Source organism: Cervus canadensis, chromosome 19 (genome assembly GCF_019320065.1).
Source record: "Cervus canadensis isolate Bull #8, Minnesota chromosome 19, ASM1932006v1, whole genome shotgun sequence".
In the NCBI taxonomy this organism is placed as follows: domain Eukaryota; kingdom Metazoa; phylum Chordata; class Mammalia; order Artiodactyla; family Cervidae; genus Cervus; species Cervus canadensis.
This window is the reverse complement of record NC_057404.1, coordinates 41,910,513-41,938,437: the sequence shown is the minus strand read 5'-3', so window position 1 is coordinate 41,938,437 and position 27,925 is coordinate 41,910,513. Positions and strand designations below refer to the sequence as shown.

The 27,925-nt window shown below is 43.9% G+C and overlaps 1 protein-coding gene across 3 annotated transcripts; it reads left to right on the top strand.

Moving 5' to 3' along the window:
• BDH2 (3-hydroxybutyrate dehydrogenase 2) lies at nt 1-27,664 on the top strand. 3 transcript variants are annotated; one of them, XM_043438475.1, is made up of 11 exons: nt 26-91; nt 2,186-2,387; nt 3,328-3,419; nt 4,461-4,539; nt 6,492-6,588; nt 9,088-9,196; nt 18,098-18,158; nt 19,362-19,475; nt 24,293-24,351; nt 24,935-25,027; nt 27,317-27,664. In XM_043438475.1, the coding sequence occupies exons 3-11, from the start codon at nt 3,348-3,350 to the stop codon at nt 27,368-27,370; spliced, it is 738 nt and encodes a 245-aa protein (XP_043294410.1). In that variant the 5' UTR covers nt 26-91; nt 2,186-2,387; nt 3,328-3,347; the 3' UTR covers nt 27,371-27,664. The 3 variants fall into 3 exon arrangements, with proteins under 3 accessions (XP_043294411.1, XP_043294409.1, XP_043294410.1); XM_043438476.1 differs by lacking the exon at nt 2,186-2,387 and having other exon boundaries at nt 1-91; nt 27,209-27,664; XM_043438474.1 differs by lacking the exon at nt 2,186-2,387 and having other exon boundaries at nt 3-91.
• Nucleotides 27,665-27,925: the final 261 nt, after the last annotated feature.

Sequence of the window (27,925 nt, the reverse complement as noted above, 5' to 3'; positions counted from 1 at the left end):
TTACTAGGCACCTGACTTGCTTCTGCACAAAGGTCTTAAGTTTCTTGCCGGCGCAGTGATCTGGAGGACGCCATGAACTTGCAGCTGTAAAGTAAGTTTCCGAATATATTAAAAAAGAAACTTTGGCGGCGGAGGGGGGTGGGGAGGGAGTTTTAATTTTCAGACGGTACTTTGTTCTGCACATTACCTTCTTCAGGATTAATTTTGGCCGTAAATTCAGGGTAAGGAGGGATGTTTAAACAGTTTGAAACTCTGCTAAGTTTTTCAATAGCTAAAGGAGTCTATTGTAGACATCCTTTTTCCGGTTCGTCAAGAATTCCTGTAAATGCTCTGTGTCTCTGGACTCTGCACTCTTACTGCGAAGGGTGGGGGTTCAATCCCTGGTCGGGGAACTAAGATCCCATAAGCAAGGTGGGCCAAATTAAAAAGTAATAATAATAACACTTTGATTCTAATATTTGGAGTAAGCAATCCATCTTGTCAGATTTTCACGTTGAATTTATTGAAAGTTCCCGCATTTCGCCATTTCAGATTATGTTGGCACTCATTTTTCCCAATAAATGCGTTTTCCTGTAATAGTGCAGTTTATCTAGTTGTAAGGCTTTGGCTCTAAAATCTGCCCCCAGAAAGACAGGGAGGACAGCTTGGAGGAGGTCATCAGGGAGCAAAACGGCTGCCCTGCGCTTCAGCAGTTGTTTCAGTAAGCGCTTCTCTAGGTGTCAAAGCTTCCTGGCATGTGCCTTCACAGGGCCATGGGCCAGAAGTCACTGATAACAGCAGGGTAAAGTAGCAGCTTTTTAATACATCATGCTCAGGATTGGGGGCGGATAGGGATTATTGGGGTTTCTTCCTTTCTAAAATATTGAGTGTTTAACTTAACTTTTACCATGATTTAATTTAAAATGTATCACTCATGTAAGAAGGAAAAAAATAAAATTGCATCAAAGTAGGTCGGGCATTGTGAACGTCCTGCTTCTGCGTCAATCACAGAGCATCAGTGAAGTCGTAAGCTAGGCCCTGGGGGCAGTTCTTGGAGCCATGCGCTGTCTGGTCCTCCAAGAAACTTGACTCCTAGAGAAAGTTACACACGCACGAGTTTTATTAGAGGAAATGCTGGTGTGGGAGAAAAGGAGGAGGGAGCTAGGGATGGGAGAGCCGTCAGACCGCGACGAAGCCGGGGAGGGGGCGCGGAAGAGGGTCTTGGCGGGGTGGGCACATCCTGCTTCCCTTGCAGTCCTCGGGACGAGCCTCAAGGCAGGCGGGCGGGGCTCGGCGTGTCCCGAGATGGGTTCGCCTGGGCAGTCGTGCCGCACCCAGGCACCCAGGCAACGGAAATGGCCCGGGGGCGGCGGCCTCGGCACAGACTCAGAGATGGGTTTCAGACCGCAGCGCTGGCATCATGGTCAGTTACGGGTACCGATTCCGCGGAGCCGCAAGGCCCTGGCGCCGTGTGGGGACTTATAACCACGAGGTCTTCTCTCGAATCCACGATCAGGAGGCCCAGGTTTGAATTTTGAGCCGTGAAACACTGGGCGAACCACGTAATCTCTTTGAAACCAGTGCACTGGCGGCCAGGCCCTGGGTCAGCTCTTAAACACTCTCTTTCACCGCTGCCCTCCACCCCTCTCTTTGTCCCCCGCCTCTGCGTGACTGCAATTTCTTCTGAAGGAAACCGCCTGCTCAGTCCCTCCCCAGGCCTGCTCTCCAGTGAGCTTTCCAGAATGCACATCTGGTCATGTCGTGCTCTCAAATCCTCCAGCACCGATTACCCCACAGGAGTAACTAGCCCTCAGCGTGGAGAGCTGGGACAAAGGTTGGAGGCTTGAAAGTGTAGGCGAGTTACCGCAAAAAGCCAAGGTTGGCTGACGAGAACAGAGATAAGTTCCAAAAGAAATGATTGGATGCACTCTTTATCAGACAGGTAATGAGCAGACTGGGAAGATTATTTTGTGCATGTGCTATTTGTTAGCTCACTCAACACCCAACTCGCTTCCCCCGACCCCTACCCTTTTCACTTTATAAAGACTGGAAAATAAAACTCAAATTCTTAGCCCCTGCTGCTGAAGCTGGCCAACAAAACATGGGCTGGAATTTCAGAGGAGGGCTCCCTTCCAAAATAGAGAAGCAAGGTCTCTGAAAGACTTCTGGCTTGTGCTCCTTTCCTTCTTTTTTGCCTGGAATGCAGATGCGATGTCTTGGGAGAAAGCAGCCATTTTGTGCCTTGTTGTGCAGTCAGAGGCACACACTAAGAACTGCAGGGTGAGAGAGAGGACTTGGTTCCTTGCAGACAGCCTCATCTGATCATCACTTGACTCTTCACTACCTGTAACCTCGTCACTAGCCTTTCCTGTCACCCTGTGATCTCTTACAGTCCAAGAATTGACCAGGTATCTTCTGTACATCATATTTCCCCTATGTCAGACTTCCTCAGTCCTCTCTTTTAAAAATCACCGTTTGTGTCTATTGAAGTGTTACTGCTGAATGCTCAAACTTTAATCAGCAGCACTGTGGGGTAGGATGTTCACATACGGAAGAGTCAGGAGGCCTGACATTAGTCCCGGCTTTGCCGTTGACCAGCTCTGTGACCTTGAGCAGGTCAAATCAGTTCCCTCAGATGTAAAAGGGGGGTCTGGACAGGATCTGACTTTCCAACTCTTATTTTTCAATGACTCTCATAGGCCAACTGTGAAATCTTCCCAAGAGACCTGGACAGACCACAGATGATTGATAGTACAGACCCCAAGAAAAGTGTACAAGGGAGGAAGCAAGAAGCATTCCCAAGTAGGGTGGACCCACGCAGTGTTTGCAGGGAGGGGCAGAGGGGAGGACGGTGGTGGGCTGTATCAGCAGCAGAGGCTGAAACCGACCTGAGGATGGCTTGAAGTCTGATGTCTGTCTGTCATCAGCTACCGCTTCAGTGTGTGTTAGTGGCTCAGTCATGTCCGACTCTGCGACCCCATGGACTGCAGCCAGCCCTCCAGCTTCCGCTGTCCGTGGGATTTTCCAGGCAATGATACTGGAGTGGCTTGCCATTCCCTTCTCCAGGGGATCTTCCCGACCCAGGGATCAAACCTGTGTCTCCTGCACTGCACGCAGATTCTCTACTGACTGAGCTACCAGGGCTTTGCTAAATGTTTTTATATGCAAAGCTAGGTATTTAGGGTAAGCGTTCTTGGAGATCGATGGGGATATTCTCAGGTGGTGGGGATATTTGACACAGGTGTGTATCTTCAGGTTCTTAAAGGAGTCCGTTGAACCATTCCTTCTAAATGTTACTGCACGAGGCCATGGGCTACCGTGTAAGCCATTAAATACACATGTCTGTAGATTAAACCGCAGGTTCCAGGATGGGCCGACTTGATGGGAAGGTCATTGTCCTCACAGCTGCTGCTCAGGGGATCGGCCGGGCAGCCGCGTTGGTAAGTTATCATCTTCTGTTGCTTGCTTACTAACTTTTGAGGTACTGAAGTATCAGGCCAGGTACCATGGTTATTTAGTTCTGCTTTTTTTTTTTTCTTTCCTTTTGTGCTTCTGTTGTCTTAAGTTGCAAAAAGAAAAGTGGCTACTCCAACTCCAGGCAGATGAAGGAATGAATACCTCACATTTATCCTGTGACATCACTGATAACCTTACAGACAGAAACTTATCTGTCTGCCTCAGTTTCTCTGCACCATAATTAAATCACTGAAGGGGCCCTACAGAAGTGCGTTGTTTTCTGAAATTATGTCAGTTCAGAGGTAGGACTCCAGACTTACGAGAGTGTCAAGTTATCTTTGCCTTCTAATGTATATCAACCTCTCGCACACGAAACCCCCACCTAAGCTAATAATCCACTTTTATTAAGAGGAAAAGTGTTGAAATAACCCATTTTTCTCTTATTATTTGGATTTTAGTCGCTGCTCAGAAATAGAATGCAGGCTGTAAAATCAAAGAAAGGTAGTGTTTTGAGAGGTGTTCAATAACTGAATCCTAGATTTAAAAAAATACATATTTATTTGGTATTACAAAGTCGGGCTTCCCAGGTGGGACAGTGGTGAAGAATTCACCTGCCAATACAGGAGATGCAAGAGACTCGAGTTCAATTCCTGGCTCGGGAAGATCCTGTGGAGAAAGGAATGACCAGCCAGGATGCTTGCCTGGAGAATTCCATGGACAGAGGAGCCTGGTGGGCTACAGTCCACGGGACATGACTGAGCAACTGAGCCCAAACACAGACACACACACACACACAGGGACAAAGTCAACTGACAAGCAAGTGTATGTCACATTGTTCCAATTAATGATAAAATTGGTAAGCATTGTGAAGAATGAGGTGAGACTAGGTAGTGTGAAATTTCATCTATTTCATGGGGAAAACAATAGCGACAGTAAGATAAAGGGGAGAGGCTAAGTGACTCTCGGTTCACGAGAGCAGTTTAACCAGGTAAACAAAGGATTTATTTGCGCATTCTGTCTACCAGGCTTTTGCAAGAGAAGGTGCCAAAGTCATAGCCACAGATATCAATGAATCCAAACTTCAGGAACTGGAGAAGTACCCAGGTAAGCACCTCCATAGCTTGATTTTGAGATTGGAGTCTACAAGGGATTATAAAGCATTAGCACCTTACATGCTGAGAGAAAGTTCCTTAGCTGTTCAGCTCCACGGGGCTTCTTTTTAGAGCCAGATTCTCTGATATCCAGTCTGTATTCTGTGAGCCTGCAGACAGAAATCTGTACACTTGAATGTATGAACAGAGTTTTTAAGGTGCATGCTTAAAATTTTTTCTTTATCCAACATGTCAAAGGATTCAGTAGCTAATTATGAAATCAGATGTGACCATTTAACAGTCATTATGACAACTTCTTACTTCTGAGCCCCCCTCCTCTGAGGGCAGCAGTGCCCAAGAGAAACATGATGTTTTTCACAGGCATAATTTTTTCTAGTAAAATATACATTTAAGCTTTACATTTAAAATGTTAAAAGAAACAGGTGAAAAGTTTAAGAATATATTTTATTTAACTCAACATATCTAAAATACTGTAATTTTATCGTACTCATGATAAAAATTATTAATGGGATATTTTACATTTTTTTCCTAAATACTTGAAACCTGTGTGTATTTTACATTTAACAGCATGTTTCCAGCCAGACTAGCTACACTTCAAGGGCTCAGTAGCCACATGCAGCCAGTGGCTGGAAACAGCTCAGCCCTAACATTACATATCATGACCAGAGACTCTAAGAGATAATTTAGGTGTTTATTGCCCCTTATACTATGGGCTTCCCTGGTGGCTCAGACCGTAAAGAATTCGCCCACAATGCAGGAGACCCAAGTTCTACCCCTGGGTCAGGAAGATCCCCTGGAGGAGGAAATGGCAACCCACTCCAGTATTCTTGCCTGGAGAATCCCATGGACAGAGGAGCCTGGTGGACCACAGTCTACAGGGTTGCAGAGAGTCACTCAGTCGCAGAGTGCAACTAATAGTTTCTTTCTATCACTTGCTTCACCACACTGAACCTAACTCCAACTTCAGAGAGCTTCAGGTTACTCTGAAAGAAATCAGAACAGAGAACTTATTTGGAAGTTGAATAGAACAGGTTCCATGATCAACACAGATCAGTTCACTGACCTAGTTATCTGCTCTGACCTAGTTAACTGCACTAGCCTATCTTGAATTGTAATTCCAACAAATCAAGCTGTTGGAATAGAAAAGCACAATAGAAAGGAGGTCTTTCTGAACCTCGGTTTCAGTCTTCCCTTTCTGTTTACAAACTTTTCTTTCTATATCCAAAAGAGAATAATGAACCATGTATTATTTAAAAAAAAAAACATAAAAATATTGACTGCTGCTTTCATTCAAGAATGTTCAGAGGTTTTCAGTAGCTGGTGCGGTGTGTATCTCTCACACCCCCATGCCAGATCTCTTGTGGCCGGTTTTCAAGTGTTTCATCCCTTCATCTGGCCTCTCATTTCTTCTCCTTGTAATTTGGTCCAGAAATAAGTGATGATACCTTCGGCCAGCAGAGTCATTTCTGAAAAATAACAGAATTAACATAAAGGTAAAGTACACAAGTGAAAACAATATCTTATCCACCGCCCCTGCCTTTACCCTTCACACAGACAGAGTCCAGCAGGGACTTGACCTCTGGGGGAAAGAATGGGCTCAAATGAGCCGACTCACAGCGATTACTGCTGGCTTACTGAGATGCATCTGCTGTCGATCATCCCTATGTCACTGTGAAGTCTTTACTCAGAAAATACCTTTATCATTCAATTTAGAGGCTAGAGAGAAGGGGAAGAAGAAAGAGAAGTGTTATTGGGAGGTCAGATGGGGAGACTTCAAGATTTTTACTGAGAGTCAAGATTATGAAAACCCTACGAATGGGCAGCAATCCTTATGAAGCCTACCATACAGATATTACCATATTCGTACTTGGAAACAGCTGAATCTTCAAGGCTAAACATCCTTTACGCATACAGGCAAATAGTGCCCTCTGTTTTATATTTCAGGTATTCAGACTCGGGTCCTTGATGTCACAAAGAAGAAGCAAATTGACCAGTTTGCCAATGACATTGAGAGACTTGATGTTCTCTTTAATGTTGCTGGGTAATTCGCAACTTTTCACTTCCACTCTTCTTACAGAAAGCTTTCTGCAATTTTCACACAAAGAATTTTGATAAAGCAAAATTATTCATTGTGAACCATAATATATTCCTTGGGGAATATGGCTAGCCATAATATATTCCTTGGGGAATATGGCTAGCCATAATATATTCCTTGGGGAATATGGCTAAAATTTTGGACAGAATTTTTATTACAGTTAAGATCAGCAAGTAAAACAGCCATAGACATTGACATAGGCTTGGGGTCTACAGGCAGTTAGGGTCACTCAAGGCACCAGCACTAACATGAAGCTATTGCTTTTTTCAGGGCTGGTACCAGGCTCATGCCAACGGACTTGTCACTGATGCTCCACTAGGACTGATAAAATAATATGAAAAACTTTTCCAGTAGAGTGTCTTTAAAATGACCCTGTATCAGAGTATATTTACCAGAAGCCAAGTACTCAGGTTATTGAAATGTGAATGTCCCCAGTTTTTTTGCACATTCTAGCAAGTTCTTTATACTTCCCAAGCTCAGTGTTTCTTATTGGGACAGTCAGTCCCAGCAAAAGAAGGTTCATGTTGTACCTTTATACACAACACAAAGAGGATGGCTTAATTGAATGTCATGGGGTGGTGCCAAGTTTCCTGAACCATGAATGTAGAGCTCAAACTGGAGCAGCTGCATGTAGATACAGCCCCTGCTGGAACCCACTCTCCCTTCTCAGGCGTGTCAGTAGATGCAAGTGAATAGGAACTCAGTAGATACCTTCCAGATGTCCCACTTTGCTTAGATAGTGTTACATTTATGCTCCTGCCTTGGTAGAAGAATCCTGGAACATTCTGATATAGTTTTGTGGTTTTACCCAATCATGATTCAGAGTTTAAAAAAAAAAATCTCTGCATTCATAGTTTATCATATGTTATGATGTATGGAATTAAATTATAGCAACAATTGTGATGATCTGGTTTATAAATAAGCTGCTCATCCCTCATATGAGGATATACGCAGAGCCGTGGAAAGAACTAGCAAAATTAGTTTTTGAGCATCTGTTAAGTTTTCAGCAACCTAAGGGATACAGAAATAGAGCGTGTGGTTCTTGCTGTCATTCAGTTTAACTGGAAATACGGTGGTGCATAGGAATCAGAACCAACCATCTTTTATAATTAATTACATAATTTTGGTCTGGGGGACAGTGAAATCAAGTAGGACTCAAGTGTTTAGAAAGCTTCCTTGAGGAAATGTGACTTCAAAAAAAGAGTGAAGTTTATATTAAAGGTTTTTCTTTCTTCTGCAATGTTTGCTCGGTATGTTAGAACTGTACAGTAGGACTAGTACTTTGCTACCCTGAGATGTTGAGACTGGTTTTCTTGAGTTTAGACTTCTCCTTGAGAATGTTAAATTTCTGCCACCAGAGGGCGCTCTTGAAATAGTAGTTAGGCAGTCTATTCTTTTTTTTTTTTTTTTTTAATGGGTTTCCCTGATGGCTCAGATGGTAAAGAATCTGCCTGCAATGCAGGAGACCCAGGGTTTGATCCTTGGGTCGGGAAGATCCCCTGGAGAAGGTAATGGCAGCCCACTCCAGTATTCTTGCCTGGGGAATTTTCCTTGGAGTTTTGATTTCCCTTGAGAATGTTAAATTTGTGCCACCAGAGGGCATTCTTGCTCTTGAAATAATCGTTTTGCAGCTTGTTCGCATTTGTTTGGTTTGGGGTTTGGGGTTTTTTAAATATTTATTTTTGCTGCATCAGGTCTTGGTCGCAGCATGCAGGAATCTTTCATTGAGGCCCACGAGCTCTCTGCCTGAGGCAAGTGGGCTTAGTTGTCTTCAGCATGTGGGATCTTATTTCCCTGCCCAGGGATGGCACCCACGTTTCCTGCACTGGAAGCTGAATTCTTAACCACTGGACCACCAAGGAAATCCGTGTTTGTTTTTAATGACAGTGATTTTCCTGTGAATTGGTATAAAATTTCTCATGTTTATTAGTTTCCGAACTCCTGCTTTCTTTTTTTTTTTTTTTCCATTTATTTTTATTAGTTGGAGGCTAATTACTTTACATTATTGTAGTGGGTTTTGTCATACATTGACATGAATCAGCCATGGATTTACATGTATTCCCAATCCTGATCCCCCCTCCCACCTCCCTCTCCACCCGATTCCTCTGGGTCTTCCCAGTGCACCAGGCCCGAGCACTTGTCTCATGCCTCCCACCTGGACTGTGTGGGAGAAGGCGAGGGTGGGATGTTTCGAGAGAACAGCATCGAAACATGTATATAATCCTGCTTTCTTTTAAAAGATGTTTTTGGTCTTAAACTTTTTTAGTTTATGTTGTTAGAATACTTCACCTAATGTACTAAGTTATACTAGGTTTGAATTGTTAATAGTCTTGGTAATGGAAGGGACAATGGTCTGAGCCAATAAAGAACAATGAAAAGGATAAGGAGATTCACCAGAAGTTTTTTAGGATGATCATTTTCCCCATTGCCTAATCACTCTTCCAGTTTCGTCCATCACGGAACCATCCTGGACTGTGAGGAGACAGACTGGGACTTCTCAATGAACCTCAACGTCCGCAGCATGTACCTGATGATCAAGGCTTTTCTTCCTAAGGTAAGGTGACCAGCATCGCTAGCAGAAGCACCAGGGAATAAGTGGGTCTCCACATCCAGAGAGGATCCCCACTCTGAGAATATCTCACATACTAACTCACCCGTATTGAACATGTATATCAAGACATTTAATAGAAATGAACTCACCTAACTTTCCACTTCATTCACTCACGGGCTGTGTGCCAGGCTGCATTTCAGATGAAGAAGGCATCAGAGAGCTGAACAAAGTTCTTTCCACAATGAAGGTCCTGTGTTTGAGGGGAGAGATGGGACACTATGTCATCAAATAAACGTATAACATGTGGGATGGTTGTGAGTACTGTGAATTAAAAAGATGCTAGGTTATCGGAGAGGTCCAGGAGGGCCTCACTGAAAAGGCGTAATGTTCACAGAGGTCCCAGGGAAGTGAGGAAGCTGACCCTTCAGGTATCTGGACTGGGTTCCAGGGATTGGGACAGCAAGGAGGCTTGTTGGGCCAAAGCAGCCTGATGAGGTAGGGACTGCTTTATCACATCCAGTGTGCAGAGGGGTGACGCTGGGGGTTAGATTACTTGCCCGCGGTCATGTGACTAGTCAGATAACTAGCCATGTAACTAGTCAGTGGTTAGAGCCAGGATTTGAACCCTAGAAGTTGGGCCCCTTCTTTCTTTCCTTCCTTTCTTTATGGCCGGAGAGACTCTGTCGCTGTGCAGGGGCTTTCTCTAGTTGCAGCGAGCTGGGACGCCTCTCTAGTTGTGGTGTAAGGGCTTCTCATTATGGGGGCTTCTCTCATTATGGAGTACAGGTTCTAGGTGTGTGGGCTTCAGTAATTGCGGCTCGCCAGCTTAGTAGCCATGACGCAAGGGCTTAGTTGCTTTGCGGCATGTAGGATCTTCTCAGACCAGGGGTTAGTCCTTGCTTGTCCCCTGCATTGGCGGGCAGAGTCTCAACCACGGGACCCTTCTTGAACGTCAGTGTCTAGGCACACACTCTCATTGCTTTTCTGTACCCTGAGTCTTCGCCTTGCACTCCTGCTTTCAGCTGAGTGACAGAGGTACCAGCAAGGTGAGCGACTGCGTGTGCTAGAGAGAGAGTATTCCTCCTGAGTCTGCTGCCCTGGCATTCACCAGCCTTCACACAGCTCATCACTGTTTTAAATTTATTTTACAGGCAAGCATCACGTGCCTTTCAGTTGAGAGCACCACACTCGGTGCCCTGGGGGAGGGGAACATAAATATGAAAAACACTGACTTCAGATGAGCTTATGAGGCAGTAGGAGCAGACAGCACAGGCTCAGACAGTGAACGAGGTTGACTTTGTACAGAACCGGCTCAGTTCAGGGTTGTAAACTGAACCCTAGTGAAATGCAGGAGAGCTGCTCCTCTCTTCCATCCCAGCTGGGTTAGATGACTGACGCAATGAATGCCGCCCCAGCCCAGGGCGGGAGATGAGTTTTTTGATGGCAACACAGTTGCTGATACTTTGCTGTGGACATTAAGCCTAAAGTCTAGAAGGATACAGATGAAAGCTAAAAGGAAAATTGGAGAAAGTGACTTAGTAATGAAGGAACTTTTTTAATCTACTTCTTTAGCATCTAGAAAGAATCTTTGGATTGGCCCTGGTGGCTCACACGGTCAAGTATCTGCCTGCAATGAGGGAGACCTGGGTTCGATCCCTGGGCTGGGAAGATCCCCTGGAGCAGGAAATGGTAACCCACTCCAGTATTCTTGCCTGGAGAATCCCACGGACAGAGGAGCCTGGTGGGCTACAGTCCATGAGGTCGCAAACAGTCAGACACAACTGAGCAACTAACATACACATGGAATGTTGAACTAGAAAACTTTTTTAAAATATACGTTTTTAAAACTTTCTCCTTTTATTTTTTTCTTTTTGGCCACACTACACGGCATGCAGGATCATCATTCCCTTTACCAGAGATCAAACCTGCATCCCCAGCAGTGGATATGCAGTCCTAAGCGCTGAACCACCAGGGAATTCCCAGAATTGCTTTTTTTTTTTTTTTTTGCCTGTTTGGAGTTCATGAGAATCTGAACTGGAGTGTATTTCTTGAAGACTGATCCTTAGCATAGGATCAGAGGAAAAGCAGAGGCTATGGTAAAAGAGGAAGCTTAGGTCAGATGGATAAGACTGTTGCGTGTATAGGCAACACATCTGTACACCGAATGTCTGGCAGACACTGGGAAGGATGTAGGTGTGAGGTACGGTGGAGCCAAAATTTAGACTTGTTAAGTGTTAACTTTTAAAATATCAAATGCTAACTTCCAAATTAGTGAGTTTGCCTAAGAGGTAAAGCATCTTAACAATAATCCATGTGAGCCAGTGACACTCATGTGTAAAAAATCCCAAGAGATATTAATGACTGGGATGAGAAATCAGAAGGCATCACTTGTTCAAGTGACCCTAACTGACCTGACCTGGGGTCTTGGAATCAGGTGTCGGAAGACCTTAGGCAGGCCTGAGCCCTGCCCCTAAGTCACCACGGGACCTGGGAGGTGACTCTGCACTCTCTCAGCATCTGTTTCTTCTATTTAAAATGAGGGTGACAGATTCCACAATCCTTTCCAGCCGTAATTATGTTCCTTAACTATGATGCACATGTACCAGCTTAGAACTTTCCAGGGGAAGCCAGAGTTTGGAGTCTAGGCAGATTTGTAAGGTCAGGTGGTCAAAACACAGGAATAATACTAGAAATTTTTGTTCATGAATTGTTATGGTTGTTGCTCAGTCGTATCTGACTCTTTGGGACCCCGTGGACTCCAGGGTTCCTGAGTAAGCATACAGAAAACCATTCCAAGACTCAAAGAGCACTGAAAAAGCAGAGAATAAGTTTAAAATACTGTAAAAGGAGGTCAGTGCAGAATCCAAGGCCCACCAGAAGAGAAGATCCATTACAACAAGGATCCGGGAGGGTCTTAGATATCTGGGGGTCTTCCTCCTTTGCTGAATCTTAGCAGAGTCCCTCACACATTGAGGTGCTGAGCAGACATTTGCTGGATGAAGAACTGAATCTCGGTTAACCGTCAGTCCTGGTGGAAGTCAGGCATGGATTCGCTGAAGACAAGCCAAGGTCTGCCAAATTTAGGAGCTGAGCTCTGGTCAGGGAGGGCAGAAGAGCTCACAGTAAGACTAACCAGATTCAGCGAGAGGGAATTTGAGAGATCTTTGCAGCACCTGCCTGAGTCTCTGAGAAGTCAATGCTTGACAGCCCTGCCATGTCCGGGCACTTCATTTTATTGTCGCACCTGCCAGAGAGGAGCATTCAGAGCAAGACAGCAGGTGCTGAGCTAGTGGTGAGAAGGCAGCGTGGGAGGAAGGCAAGGACTGTGGGTTCTGGAATCAGCCAGCAGACCTGGGCTAAATTCGTAGTCCAAGGGTTAGAGGGCAGCATTAACATGTCCCAGGTGACTGTACTCCAAAGTTCTGCCTGAGGAATCTATTGCATTTCAGAAGATCGGAGACCGAACTTATTCAATAGTCCATCTTTATAAATTAAACTGTGTATATATGTGTATGTGTGTGTGTGTGTGTGTGCTCAACCACGTTATCATGTCTGTGTCTTTGTGACCCCATGGACTATAGCCCACCAGGCTCTTCTGTCCGTGAAATTCTCCAGGCCAGAATACTGGAGTGGGTTGCCATTCCATTTTCCAGGGGCTCTTCCCCACCCAGGGATTGAACCTATGTCTCTTGTGTCTGTCTCCTGCATTGGCAGGCGGATTCTTTACCGCTGAGCCACCCGAGGAGCCCCAGCTGGGCTACATATATTCCATGGGCTTCCCGCATGGCTCAGCGGTAAAGAATCCGCCTGTCAATGCAGGAGACGCAGGAGATGCAGGCTCGATCCCTGAGTTGGGAAGATCCCCCAGAAAAGGGACTGGCCACCCACTCGAGTATTCTTGCCTGGAGAATTCCATGGACAGAGGAGCCTGGTGGGTGACAGTCCATGGGGTCACAGAGAGTCAGACACGACTGAGTGACTGAGCACGCACAGCACATGTATCCCATGTGTATTTCAGTTACACCTCGGTGAGACTGGGGAGTTAACTAAAGTAAGTCAGTCCAGTTCAGCTCAGTTGCTCAGTCATGTCCGACTCTGAGACCCCATGAACCGCAGCACGCCAGGCCTCCCTGTCCATCACCAACTCCCAGAGTCCATCCAAATCCATGTCCGTTGAGTCGGTGATGCCATCCAACCATCTCACCCTCTATCGTCCCCTTCTCCTCCTGCCCTCAATCTTTCCCAGCATCAGGGTCTTTTCCAATGTGTCAACTCTTCGCATCAGGTGGCCAAAGTACTGGAGTTTCAGCTTTAACATCAGTCCTTCCAATGAACACCCAGGACTGATTTCCTTTAGGATGGACTTGGTTGGATCTCCTTGCAGTCCAAGGGACTCTCAAGAGTCTTCTCCAACACCACAGTTCAAAAGCATCAATTCTTCGGTGCATAGCTTTCTTTATAGTCCAACTCTCACATCCATACATGACCACTGGAAAACCATAGCCTTGACTAGACGGACCTTTGTTGGCAAAGTAATGTCTCTGCTTTTTAATATGCTGTCTAGGTTGGTCATAACTTTCCTTCCAAGGAGTAAGCGTCTTTTAATTTCATGCTGCAATCACCATCTGCAGTGATTTTGGAGCCCAGAAAAATAAAGTCAGCCACTGTTTCCCCATCTATTTGCCATGAAGTGATGGGACCAGATGCCATAATCTTAGTTTTCTGAATGTTGTGTTTTAAGCCAACTTTTTCACTCTCCTCTTTCAATTTCATCCAGAGGCTCTTTAGTTCTTCGATTTCTGCAATAAGGGTGGTGTCATCTGCATATCTGAGGTTATTGATATTTCTTCCGGCAATCTTGATTCCAGCTTGTTCTTCTTCCAGCCCAGCGTTTCTCATGATGCATATAAGTTAACTTATATGCATATAACTTACTCTGCATATAAGTTAAATAAGCAGGGTGACAATATACAGTCTTGACGTACTCCTTTTCCTATGTGGAACCAGTCTGTTGTTCCATGTCCAGTTCTAACTGTTGCTTCCTGACCTGCATACAGATTTCTCAAGAGGTTATCTTATTTGATAAAATGGATAAGAAGATAATTTTAAGGCTAAATTTTCAGCACTGTTATACTTTGCTAATTTTCCTAGTCTTTTATTATGAGGACTCCTCTTTATTATATAGACACACAAGTTGGGTTAAATATTTTCTTTTTCTGCCACCTTGACCTCAGCCTCTCCTTGCGTCCTTTTAGTCCATCCAGCATAAGACCTTACGGTTATTTTAGACTTTCTGCTCTTAAGTACAGTTAGTAGCTAAGTATCAAAACAGAAAGTAAGAATGTCAGAAGGAAACATAGAATCTTGGCCAACTCATCTCTGGGTCATTGAACCATTTGCCTTCTCCATTCCTCATCTCTTTGAAAGCTGCTGGAGAAACTTGCCCCAAAGGAAGTGATTTTTTTTCTTAGAGCCTTTACACTGCCTACGGAGACTCCTCCCTCGTAGAAACTCTTTGTGTCCTTGCCTTTCATAACAGGGCATGTCCCGGTTTTCCTTCCTGTGTTCTCCATCTCCCCCAGCACTTATTCTGACTCTTCACCATCTCCTCCTTGTTCCTTACAGTCATCCCCACGCCCTCTGATTTCAATGAGTTAGTGCCCATATTACCACCAAAATCTTGACTTTCTCTGCCTACTGATGCGGAATAAGTAAGTACAGAGACAGAACTTGGAGAAAGGAGGAAAATGGCTTTAATCCCCAGTGGGCCAAGAGGAGTGAGTACACAGCAGGCTACTACCTCAAGAACTGTGCCCCCCACATGCGGAATCTGAGGGCATCATATCGATTGGGCTCACAGTTTGGGGTATGTGATAAGGAGCGAAGTAGTGAGAGTGTTGCATGCTTCTTCTTGTTTCAAAACAGTCAGAGGTGGCATCTGCTGCTGCTAAGTCACGTCAGTCGTGTCCAACTCTGTGCGACCCCATATACGGCAGCCCACCAGGCTCCCCCGTCCCTGGGATTCTCCAGGCAAGAACACTGGAGTGGGTTGCCATTTCCTTCTCCAATACATGAAAGTGAAAAGTGAAAGTGAAGTCACTCAGTCGTGTCTGACTCCTAGCGACCCCATGCACTGTAGCCTACCAGGCTCCGCTGTCCCCAGGATTCTCCAGGCAAGAACACTGGAGTGGGTTGCCATCAGGTAGCCCATAATTGGGCCTGGCAGTCCAGTAATTAGGTCCATTTGTCTGTGGTTTATCATACTGTGGCCCTCTTTTGAAATGCAAAATGCTACAAGGGGTAGTCTGCAAAAGAAGGGGGAAGGTGAGCACCTGGTCCACAATGTAATTTACATAGAGTTAAGGGGCAGTAGGTGCAGGTTGTAATTTACATAGTGTCTGGTTAGTTTTGTGAGATACAGACTAGTAACCGTTATAGTTAAGCTGGGAGTGATTAACTCTTTCAGGCCTGTTTATATTTCTTCTCTTGTCTGGTCAGTTTCTTTTCCTTTCTTTATTCTCAGCAGAGGGAAAGCTTCATTTCTGTTTTTGCTGCAACACCCATTAGACAGGCATTCTCTCCAACTCTCGCTTCTTCCCCCTCAAACATTCATGGGTGGATACCCATGTGAATCTGCCTGCAATGCAGGAGACCTGGGTTCGATCCCTGAGTCGGGCCTGGAGAAGGAAATGGCAACCCACTCCAGTATTCTTGCCTAGAAGATCCCATGCACAGAGGAGCCTGGCGGAGTACAGTCCATGGGATTGCAAAGAGTCAGACACAACTGAGTGACTAACACTTTCACACTACCCATGCCCTTGCACAGATGTGTATCTCTTGAAAACATACATATGTCTTTTAAGTATAAGTTCCTCTGAAAACATTTTTAACTCATGGCAGCTTTTTTCACTGATGTACCCTTTTAGGTCTGGGGCAGAGCTCAGCCATCTGCACTTGAACCTAGTACCTCACAAAGTCTTGACTTACTAAGTATACTGACTGGCTGCTGGGTACCCTGTCTAGGAAGACAAAACAGCCACACACCCTCCTCTTAAGACCTTCACACTTTCCATGGGGGGTTCTGATGGAGGTATTGTTGGGTAACACTGCCTTAGATGGGGTGGGGGTACAGCCCTCACTGCAGGCAGCCAGGTCCCAAGACCTGTCCAGGTTACCTCGACTGTCTCCACCCCTATTGCCCACAGACATCTCTGGTCTCTACCCTTCAGCCGTGTCCAACTCTGCGACCCCATGGACTGCAGCCTGCCAGGCTCCTCTGTCCATGGGATTTCCCAGGCACGAATACTGGAGTGAGCTGCCATTTCTAACTCCAGGGCATCTTCCTGACCTAGGAATTGAATCTGCGTCTCTTACACTGGCAGGCAGATTCTTTATCACTGCGGCATCTCCTTTCCTAAATCCCTGCATCATCTTCCAGTGATCCCCTGTACATGAGGCCAGGGTAATTTCTGTAACCTGCAAATCTGAGCACGCCACTCCCCTCTGCATTAAACCTCTCATTGTCTCCACCGCATTGCCTTCTGGTTTAAACCCAAATTCCTAAATTTAGCCCCTTTGGCCTCTGCAGCCTCCTTCCTCCCAAATTATGTGTTCCAGCTGCACTTATCTCTTCCTCCCACTTCTGTGATAGAGTCTTTATACAGGTGGTTTACTGTCCTCAAAATACCCTTTTCTTTTCTTTTTCTAACTAATATTCTAGCTTTTGAAACATCAGCCATCCTCTGCATGCCCCTCAACCTGGGCTGATTCCTTCTCTCCACACCCCACTCCTTCTCTGTGTCAGACTCTGCAGACCTGGAGATGATGCATGATGGTACAGGTGGATTTTTGAGTTTAGAATGAAGGAGCTACTGCTGAGATGATATTCCTGCTGCACTTGGATCAGACTGGTAGTTCTACAGGCAGGCAGGGACTGAGTCGTCTGTCTTTGAATCACTGGTCGTGACTCTATACCTGACCACAGTAGGTATTGAACAAGAATGTGTTAAATGGTAAGAGTTTTCCATCAGGAACACACAGTAACATTAACATTCATCGGCCTTTCATTTAGCTCAGGGTCCCTTCTTGGTCTTGCTGATGCTCTTGTGCCCCAAGAAGGCAGTAACCCCTTGAGTAAAGTTCCTGCCAATGTGTACACAGGCCGTCAGTTCCCAGGAGTGACTGGGTGAGGCCGTTAAGGCTGCTTCACGGTGCTTAATGTTAACAGTTAATAAGGTAGTTCTGCAAACTGTAAGTAAATGTACATCTTTTAGTTGGGGCTTCCTTCGTAGCTCAGTTGGTAAAGAATCTGCCTACAGTGTGGGAGACCTGGGTTCGATCCCTGGGTGAGGAAGATCTGCTGGAGAAGGAAATGGCAACCCACTCCGGTATTCTTGCCTGGAGAATCCCATGGACAGAGGAGCCTGGAGGGCTACAGTCCACGGAGTCGCAAGAGTCGGACACAACTTAGCAACTAAACCACCACCACCACGTCTTTTAGTTTAGTTCTTATTTTTGGCTGTTCTGGCTCTTTGTTGCTGCTCTCTAATTTCTGAGAGCGGGGTCTACTCTCTAGTCACTGCACAGAGGCTTCTCACTGAAGGGGCTTCTCTTCTGCAGGACACGGGAGGCTCTAGCTCCCGTGGGTTTCGGTAGTTGCAGCTCCCGGGCTCTAGAGCACAGGCTCAGGAGTGGCTGTGCGTGGGTGTAGTTGCTCCACTGCATGTGGGATCTTCCCTGATCAGAGATCGAATCCACGCCTCTTGCATTGGCAGGGTAGACTCTTTACCACTGAGCCACCAGGAAAGCACCAAATCAAATGTACATCTTTTGAAGAGGTAGAATTTTTAACCTGCAGAATAGCATGTTTGGGGGGTTTTTTCTATCTTTGTTTTGTTTTGGCAGATGCTGGCTCAGAAATCTGGCAACATTATCAACATGTCCTCTGTGGCTTCCAGCATCAAAGGTAGGCGTGTCTTCCTCTGGGAATCATGACCCACGGACTGACACATCTTCAGGAGCTTAAGGGTTTGGGGAACAAGCATAGCAGAGATCATGTAACCCACACATGAGTTCAAAACTGCTTTTTTTAAAACTGGAATTAAGAACCAAGCCTTTTGCCTTATATGTGAACCAATCATGGAATTGAAGTTTGCTTGCTTTGCCTTCCCTTTTTTCCCCTCTAAATGGATATGGAAATGAAGATCAAAATGGGAGAAGGAAACATTTATCCATTTAATTAATCAAAAAAGATGTACTACACATCCACTATATGCCCCTGATCCCAGAGAATCCACAGCTCCAAAAGGGGAGAGAGATGGGAAAACACACGTCTTCTGCAGTGTGATAGAATTATAACAGAGCTTTGCTCAGCGTGCCGTCATGATACCAGAGACAGAACTCTGCCTGTGGATTGGGGAGAGGTGCACAAGGATGTGTGGTCCAGCCCTGAATGAGAGGTCAACCTGCAGGGCCAGACTGCGATGCAGACATGGAGATGATGCGTGATGGTACAGGTGGATTTTCGAGTTTAGAATGCAGGAGCTACTGCTGAGATAACATTCCTTCTTTCAGCAAGGATACACAGTAAGCCCTCCTGGGAGAGGCATACAAAGAAATCGCTTTGTTTGAGTTGTGTTTTGTTTCACTTTGATTTATCCTAGTTGTTTGTTTTGGGTTTTTTTTGGAATCCGCCTAAGGGTTCTACCAACTGATGACAAAAAGCTAAGGCTGCAGCTCTCACTTAAATGTAGCATCTCAACACGGAAGTCTCACCTGAATTGTGCCAACAATGATACTATTTCCCCAGATTCAGAAACTAGCCCTATTAATGGAGAAGAACTGATAGCAATTTTTAAAAGGGTGGAGTGTGAGGAAGGAGGACAGGGGTCTCCTGCTTCCTAAAGGAGACTGTGCTTTTTATTTCTTCTTCCCCTCCTTCTCAGGTATGATATGCCCTGCTGGCTCAGTGGTAAAGCGTCTGCCTGCAGTGCAGGAGACCCAGTTTCCATCCCTGGATCAGGAGGATCCCCTGGAGAAGGGCATGGCAACCCACTCCAGCATTCTTGCCTGGAGAATCCCATGGACAGAGGAGCCTGGCGGGCTGCAGTCCATGGGGTCGCAGAGAGTTGGACACAACTGAGCGACTAACCCTTTCTTTCCTTCTCAGGAGTCGTGAACAGGTGCGTGTACAGCACAACCAAGGCAGCCGTGATCGGCCTCACCAAGTCCGTGGCTGCAGACTTCATCCAGCAGGGCATCCGGTGCAACTGTGTGTGCCCAGGTGAGCTGGGCGCTGTGGGACCGGGAACCTGTCCTTTCTGACCCCCTGGCTGCCATCCTGAAAGGTGTCTGTGTCGGCTCGTTTACCAGATGCTGTGTTGTCACTGGGCAAAGCTCAAAAGAAGAGCCTGGGCTAATAGAGACACAGATGTAGGGAACACACATGGACACCACAGGGAAGAGAGCAGAATGGGCCAAATGGGGAGATTGGGATTGACGTATAAATACTACTGTGTATAACATAGCTAGCTAATGAGAACCTACCGTATAGCAAGCACAGGCAACTCAACTCATTGCTCTGTGGACACCTGACTGGGAAGGAAACCCAAACAGGAGGGGATATGTGTATACATGGAGCTGATTCACTTTGCAGTAGAGCTGAAACAGACAGCAGTGTAAAGCAACAGTACTCCAGCATAAAATCATAACATTTTTAAAAAGAGGAAGAAAAAGAGGCTAGGGTTATTAAGATAATAGCCCCACAGTAAGTTGGGAATAAGATCCTAAGTCATTAGGAACAACCTGCAGATGTATTAGAAAGCAAAATTCAACCAAGTAAAGTTGAAAATCTAATTGGCTGTATTCAGTGACTCATAAATCAGGTGGCCTCCCGTTTAGCAACTAGATGCATGCTCCAAGGAGTTCTACACAAATGGAAAGTTATTAAAGAAAGGGGGATGGGGCAAGGAAGTCATTGGCAAAAGAAAAGGATTTTCTAGGCTGTGTGTGTGTTAAGTTGTTTCAGTCGTGTCCGACTCTTTGGTACCCTAAGGACTGTAAGCCTGCCAGGCTCTTCTGCCCATGGGATTTTCCAGGCAAGAGCATTGGAGTAGGTTGCCATTTCCTCCTCCAGGGGATCTTTCCAGCCCAGGAATTGAATCCACATCTCTTACATCTCCTGCAATTGGCAGGCAGGTTCTTTACCACTACGCCACCTGGGAAGCCCTGTTCTAGTCTAGGGAGGAGAGGATGGCATGAATTTTATCTTACAGATTGCCTCTTCTTCCTCTGGGGGCATAGAGGGCCCACAAGGCCAATTACCTCACTGGGTGTGGACCAGAAAATTCCAGACTGGTTGGTTAAGATTCCATTTCTGGTAAAGACTGAAGCTGCAGTTAGGTTAAGCATTAAATACAGGTTTGGTATCATGGGCTTTAGCACAAATGATGCCATTTTAATTTAACAAATGCAAAGTATTTAAATGCTACTTGTGTGGATGGGGGCCATTCTAAACCCTGTGATATGGCCTGGGCTTGGTGTTTTGGAAGCAGGCCAGGATGATCTTGTCAGAAGAAAGGTGAAAAGTAGACTGTACTCCCAGGACAGCAGGAAGGAAAAGGAGCCTTCGGACACAGGGAGCCACTGAGTCGAGTCAGTCACCTGGGGTGGCCCATAAACGAAAAGGAGAGATTAACACCTTCCTTTATGCACAAAGAGTGGGTCAGCAAACCTCGGTCTGCAGGCCACATCTGACTCACCGCCTGTTTTGTAAACACAGTTTTATTGGAACACATCCCACCCAGTTTGCTTCTGTGCTGGTTAAGTCTGCTTTCATGCTGAAGTCAAAGTTGAGTAGTTATAACAGACCAAATGGTTCTCGAAGCTGAAAATACGTCCTGTCTCACTTTTGACTAAAAAGTATGCTGGCCCCTCAAGGAAAGGAAAGGAAAACAGGAGAAATTATTATTAGTAGAAAGTACATTTATGTTTATACCATACAGCAGTCTATTAAGCGTGCAATAGCAGTGTGCCTAAAAACACAATGTGTATATCTTAATTCAAAAACATTTTATTGCTAAAAAAATGCTAACCATCATATGAGTCTTCAGTGAGTCATTATCGTTTTGCAACAGTAACATCATAGATCACTGATCACAGATGGAGGGCGGTTCGCTCCCACAGAAGAGGGAGGCGACATATGTGTACCTATGGCTGACTCATATTGGTGTTTGGTAGAGACCAACACAATTCTGTAAAGCAGTTATCTTTCAATTAAAAATTAATTAATTAAAAAAACAAATACAGTAATAATGAAAAAGTTTCAAATATTGCAAGAATTACCAAATGTGACACAGAGACATGAAGTGAGCCAATGTTATTGGAAAAATGCTGCCAGTAGACTTGCTCAAAGAAGCATTGCAAAGACCTTCAATTTGTAAGAAATGCAGTACTTGTGAAGTGCAGTCAAGCAAAGTGCAGTAAAATGAGGTCTGCCTGTTCAGGGTGCTGAAGAGGAATTACCAACTTCCTCTCTGAAACCAAATTCAGTATTGCATGTCCAGAATCAAAGTTTCTCTTCGTAGTTCACAACTGGTGTTGAGGGGTGGGGAGGAGAAACATTTCAGAATTACCCGTGAGACCTTTCCAAAACCGAGGGGCAGGCCAGAATTCAGGGAAGGAGTCGATGGGGAACACTGTGTATGGTTTGGAAAGGGGATTCTGATGTCATCCTTCACACTCTCCCCTTGGTTGAAAACCAATGACTTATTGGATAAAAGAGGTGAAGCTACCAAGTAACCTTCAAGCTACAGAATTTCCATGATTGAAGTGTTCTGTTTAATTTTTCTTGGACTAGAAAGGTAAACTTAAGTAATACTAGCCAAGAGGAGGATCAGGACTCCCCTAGCAGTCCAGTGGCTAAAACACTGCACTCCCATTGCAGGGGGCCCAGGTTTGATCCCTGGTCAGGGAACTAGATCCCACATGTCTCAACTGAAAATGCTATATGCCACAGCTAAAACAAATAAATAAACAAATGTTGTTTTAAGAACAGAAAGAGGAGGATCTGACAGGAGAGACACAGTTTTGCTAGGTTTCAACATACACACTGGTGATATTGTTGGCTATTCTTGGTGCCATTTACCCAATGGAATAAAATGTCTAATGATTTGGAAAATGTGGTTGTTTTAAAGCTGGACTTTTTGGAAGACTGGAAAATATATCCTCACAGTCTCTGGGACAGGGAACTAGCTTTGACTCACTGAGCCAGTCACAGAAGAAAATGTGACGAAGAATGAGAGTCTAGGATGGTACTGATGGTAGAGTCACAACATTTCAGCACCAGACGGGTGCGGACGATGGCATGGTGCGTCAGTCTGCTGGGACGCGGCGGGGTCAGGTGGCTGGAATCGCGTGAGAGGACTCGGCTAGCCTCTCAGCCTTCACGTGTTAGTTGCTCAGTTGTGTCCAGTTCTTCGACCCCCTGGACTGTAGCCCACCAAGCTCCTCGGTCCATGGAATTCTCCAGGCAAGAAATACTGGAGTGGGTTGCCATTCCCTTCTCCAGGGGATCTTTCTGACCCAGGGATCGAGCCTGGGTCTCCTGCATTGCAGGCAGATTCTTTAGCGTCTGAACCACAAAGGAAACCCTTAGTCATTAATACTGGTCACATGTAAGATATGGTGTGCATCTGCCCCAGTGGGCAGCAAGAATTTTGAGGAGGTTGCCTTGAGCACACCGTTGGTAGAACTGTGGACTCTAAGAAAGCTGTTGAGGGAAGTGAGGAAAATATCATCGGAGATTGGATACAAAGAGATTTTTGCTGTGTGGTATAAGAAATTTCATCAACACTATTGCCTGCAGTAACTAAAGGGTGGAAAATGTTCCTGATGAGCCAGGCAATGTAGCCAAGGCCGCAGCCACAAAGCCTGGGGAAGGTTCTGCCTGCTCACGGTAAAATGTGAGAGCAGATAGACAAGCTAAGGGCTCTTCAACAGCAAGAAGCCAGGATTTTTAGGTTTCGAAGATTCCCAGCCTCTCCAGAGAAACGGCAAATGATAATAAAATTGAGATTCTGGTTTTGAAGGAGGGAGATGAACTGAGAGATTGGGATGGACATACACACCCTACTCTATATAATCTAGATAACCAATGAGGACCTACTGTATAGCACAGGGAACTCTACTCAACACTCTGTAGTGGCCTATAAGGGAAAAGAATCTAAAAAAGAGTGGGCATATGTACATGTACAACAGACTCACTTTGCTGTACATCTGAAACTAACACAGCATTGTAAATCAATTACACCCCCATAAAAATCTAAAAAAGAAAGAAATTGTTTCCGAGCAAACGTCAAATCCATGACACACCCAGGAGCATGGTCTAAGGATGGAGCTGGGGCTGTGACTGTGAAATCATTTTTTTATGACCTTAGAAGGATCTTGTGGTCCTTCTGGAGTACTGTTAGCAGAAGAAAGGCCCTGTAAAGAGAATTTGCAGATCACAGAAGTTAACAAAAATGCCTGGGAACTTGTTCTGTAAGGAATGTGAACTAAGTGGGATTTTTTTTTTTAATTTTTTTTTAATTCATTTATTTATGGCTGCGCTGGGTCTTCATTGCTGCTCACAGTTTAAACATTTTTAGTCATTTTTATTTTTCTTGTTTTAATTAAGATAATTTAAAGTTATATTTTTTCAATGAGAAATATGAAACAATGGTTAAAATAGGAATTTGAAACCAATGAGAATTTCAAGATAATGAGGAGAATGTAGAGCCACCTAAGTTATCCATAAAGTATCATGTGAATGTGATGAGACCAAAGGACCTCCTGGGAATGCTGGGTTCTTCACCAAGAGTCCCTGCCTAGTATGACAAAGAAGAATAGCTTGTGTTTTTGAAAATCATAGAAACGTTATTAAAGAAGTTATAAAACTGTTAAATAAAAGGGCAGGCAGGTAGAAGGGAAACTGTCACTCCCAGTCATGAAGAAAAATTTCACTGATCATTGAATGATATGGAAAGCAAGTTTAAAGTTTAATTGTCAATTTCTTTTTCAGTCTAAGTAAGTAACCAAGCTGAATTCCCTCCTTTTATTTAGGAACAGTTGATACCCCATCTCTGCAAGAAAGAATACAAGCCAGACCAAATCCTGAAGAGGTATAGCTATTGTTTTAAATGTTTAAATCATGTTGTTTAAAAAAATGGCCCTTCCTTACCTAGAGTAGACAAATCCATAGCAACAGAAAGGTTGAAGGGTGGTCGCTAGGGGGTGGGAGAAAGTGGGTCGGAAGTTGTTTAATGGGTACAGGGTTTCAGTTTTGCAAGATGAAAAGAATTCTGGAGATTTGTGCCACAATAATGTGAATGTACTTAACACTGCTGAACTGTACACTAAAATTGATTATGATGGTAAATTGTATATCATGTGCGTTTTACCACATTTTAAAAAAACATAAAAATGCCCTCTTCTTTAGTACTAACTTTCTGATCTGTCATGGTGTCTATAGGTTTTAATATAAAACAAATAGTTTGAGTAGCTTGGGAGTTACCATAGTCCTGTTTGGTCCACAGTTAATGATATTATCAATAATGATATTGTCCTGTATCCTGTATCCTGCGTACTTAATCAAGTCAGCAGTTCCTTTGTAGATTCTTCTTGCCTTTGACCTCCTAAAGGTGTTGCAGGTGCGTTCATAGTTCAGCTCACATCACTGATGTCCGATACGGTTTCTGGTTACAGGCACTAAGCGATTTCCTAAAGAGACAGAAAACAGGAAGATTTGCAACTGCAGAAGAAGTAGCCCTGCTCTGCGTGTACTTGGCCTCCGATGAAGTAAGCACTGTTCCTCCTGGGGGGTTCGTTATCCTCAATCATGTTAGGCCACAATTTGCTGATCAAAATAATGTAATTTAGGAAGTGATCACATGTAGGTGCTAAGATGTTGCATTTACAAAGTAGGGATAGGTGCTGACTTGATTTGACATTAAGGCCACTTTGACCTCAGCCACCAACTCATCCTCGTTCAGCTTTATGTCACTAAATCTGATAGCAAATGAAGCGGTGAAGGATTGAAAAAAAATTAAAATTGCTCAATTTAATTAAAATTAAATTGCTCAATTTTATCATTCTTTTCAAAAATTACCAACTTGGGAAACAAAATAATGATTAAGCAATGATTTAATGTAAATCAAACCAGTGACCCTCCAAAACTGTGACAGCTTCAGGTCAAATGGGGAAAGGGTAAATCAGATTTGTGTCCTGGAGACAAAGCATTAGCATCTGGTGCTTTCAGTTTATTAGTGATTTGTTTAGCAGAATCCCCCTACAGCCTCCTTTTCTCCCCTTTGAATTCTTTCTTCTTTATATTCGTGTATGGAAATTCATAGTTCTGTCTCTTTCCACTTTGCATGTATTTGTAACCAGTTTCTTCCTTATTGGCTGCTGTGTATTGTGTGTGTGTGTGTGTGTGTGTGTGTGTGTGTGTTACTCACTCTTTCCGACCCCATGAACTGTATCCTCTGTCCATGAGATTCTCCAGGCAAGAATACTGGAGTGGATAGCCATGCCCTTCTCCAGGGGATCTTCTAAACCCAGGGATTGAACCCGGGTCTCCCGCACTGCAGGCAGATGCTTTAGCATCTGAGCCACCAATGACATACAGTTGTGAAAACTGAAACTTTTTTGTTCGAAATATTTCTTGTAAGGTATAAAGCACAAGAACATCCCCTGTGTTTTATGCCTTTGAGTAATAACCAACCAGGAAACTAAAAGAAGAAAAGCGGGGGTAGGTGGGAGTGAGGAGATGTGTTACTGATCAGTCAGCATCTCCTGAATGAAACTTGTACACATCCGGTAGTTGATGAATGTGACAAATACAGAGGTTGAAATGTTTTAGTGACAGAGCAGTGACTACTTCTCAGAACTATTTATAGCAGTTTTTTGTAGCTGAGGAAACTGCTGGACAGATTGTGATAAAGTGAGTATATTGACTTTTTTGATTTCTCTGAATCCATATCTTCAGAAAAGCTCGTTTGATCTGGGGGTACTGCTGATAAGCTAAATTGCCCTGATTTAGCCAGAGCTTAGGTTAGCAAATATTTGGGAACACTCTGGCTTGAAATACACAACAAATGGACCTTTGTCTTTTTAAAAAGATCCTGAAGAGTCCATATGTGATCAGACAGCCTGCCTTTTAAAAAAACTTAGAGAAACCGGGGGTTGTTTCTTGGTAGAGTGACTACTAACCCACTCATTTATCTAAATTCTTTGTATGCTCATTTTCATATATTGTACTTTACAACACTCTGTACTCCTGTTATGATATTTTTTCCTTCCTACCTCTTCCATTATTTTAGGTTTCAGATGTATTTAAAACAAACAGCATAGATTTGAGTCTTGATTATCCATTAGCCAAAGGTTTAAGTTAAAATATTTCTGAATCTCTACCACAAGAATCACTTCAGCTTTAATTCTTTGGAAAAATAAGAACTCTATGGGAAAAAAAAAAAAAACAGTAATTTTTAAACTCCTTTAGTTTTGTACAGATTTAGATGTCTGAAACTAGTTTAAATTGTTTTCTTGGTTAATAGATTATAGTAGTTACTATTCATATAAATTTAGAAAATACATTTAGTGTGATTCAGTTCCTAGAATTAGCCATGTATATTGATTAACTAAATGTACATCTTTTTAACAAAGTTCTGTTTGGTGATTGACATGACCACTTAATGACTGACATACTTGATGATGTTCAAAAGTTTATTAGTGGCAGAAAACTCAGCTAGTTTAGAATACTTCCGAGTTCAAAATGAAAATGCGCTATTTTAGCCTAATTCAGGGAATGACTCTGTATCACAGAATTTTAATTTTCTGATTCTGATACCAAACACTCTTAGAATGTGACATGCACTCAGACACCAGCAAGAGTCCAGTTAGCCCCAGATCATGAGAACACTCCGCAGTTTTAAATCATCTGGGATTTAATTCAGATTTTTCTAATTTCTCTTTGTTAAGTGAGATGTCCTAGTACTGTGAGAATAAACGGTTCAGCTGTCTCAGTCAGGCAAACCGAAGAAACACAACCTGGTTAGCTGTTCTGTCTCCTTGTGTTTATCACTGCAGTCTGCCTACGTCACAGGTAATCCTGTCATCATTGATGGAGGCTGGAGTTTGTGATTTCAGTCTCCTTGCCGGGAAGGCAGGCCCTTCCTGTCCACGGTGAACCTGCTTCAGAAGAAAACTCACCCATCTTCTCTTTCCAATTAACTGCAAATTAATGAAAACGAGAGCTTTTGATGATGTCACTGTTCACAAGAATCTGAGTCTTTAAATACATTAATCTCTTTCCATTCTGTTCTGAAATCATTGTAGATTGGTGAGATAATGAACTCACTGTAAAAAAGAGTATTTTAAGAATAAGCCTCAATTTGTAAACATGTAAAAATTAAAATGTGAATATGAAGGAAAAAAGTTTGGTTTTTTTTTTTAAACGGTATTCATTTCTATTTAATTTCTATTTCCCAACATTCAGATATTTTTGTACAGTTCTGCATTGATCTATATGTGGGTACTCATTTTAAAATTTTACACCATTATAAATGAACACGAAAGGTATAAAGGAGTTTGGCCTCAGTAACCAACACTTAAAGGGTTTTAGGTTCAGGACTACATATTGTTGATCTGTTATGTAAAAGAAAAATAATCATAGATATTTATACTTAATGGTTGCCA

Bases quoted from the DNA above. Each gene is read 5' to 3' on its own strand.
- BDH2 (XM_043438474.1), top strand. From the start codon at position 3,348: ATGGGCCGACTTGATGGGAAGGTCATTGTCCTCACAGCTGCTGCTCAG. The intron at 4,540-6,491 runs GTAAGCACCTCC...TTTATATTTCAG, and splicing joins GGAACTGGAGAAGTACCCAG to GTATTCAGACTCGGGTCCTT. The intron at 9,197-18,097 runs GTAAGGTGACCA...TTGTTTTGGCAG, and splicing joins TCAAGGCTTTTCTTCCTAAG to ATGCTGGCTCAGAAATCTGG.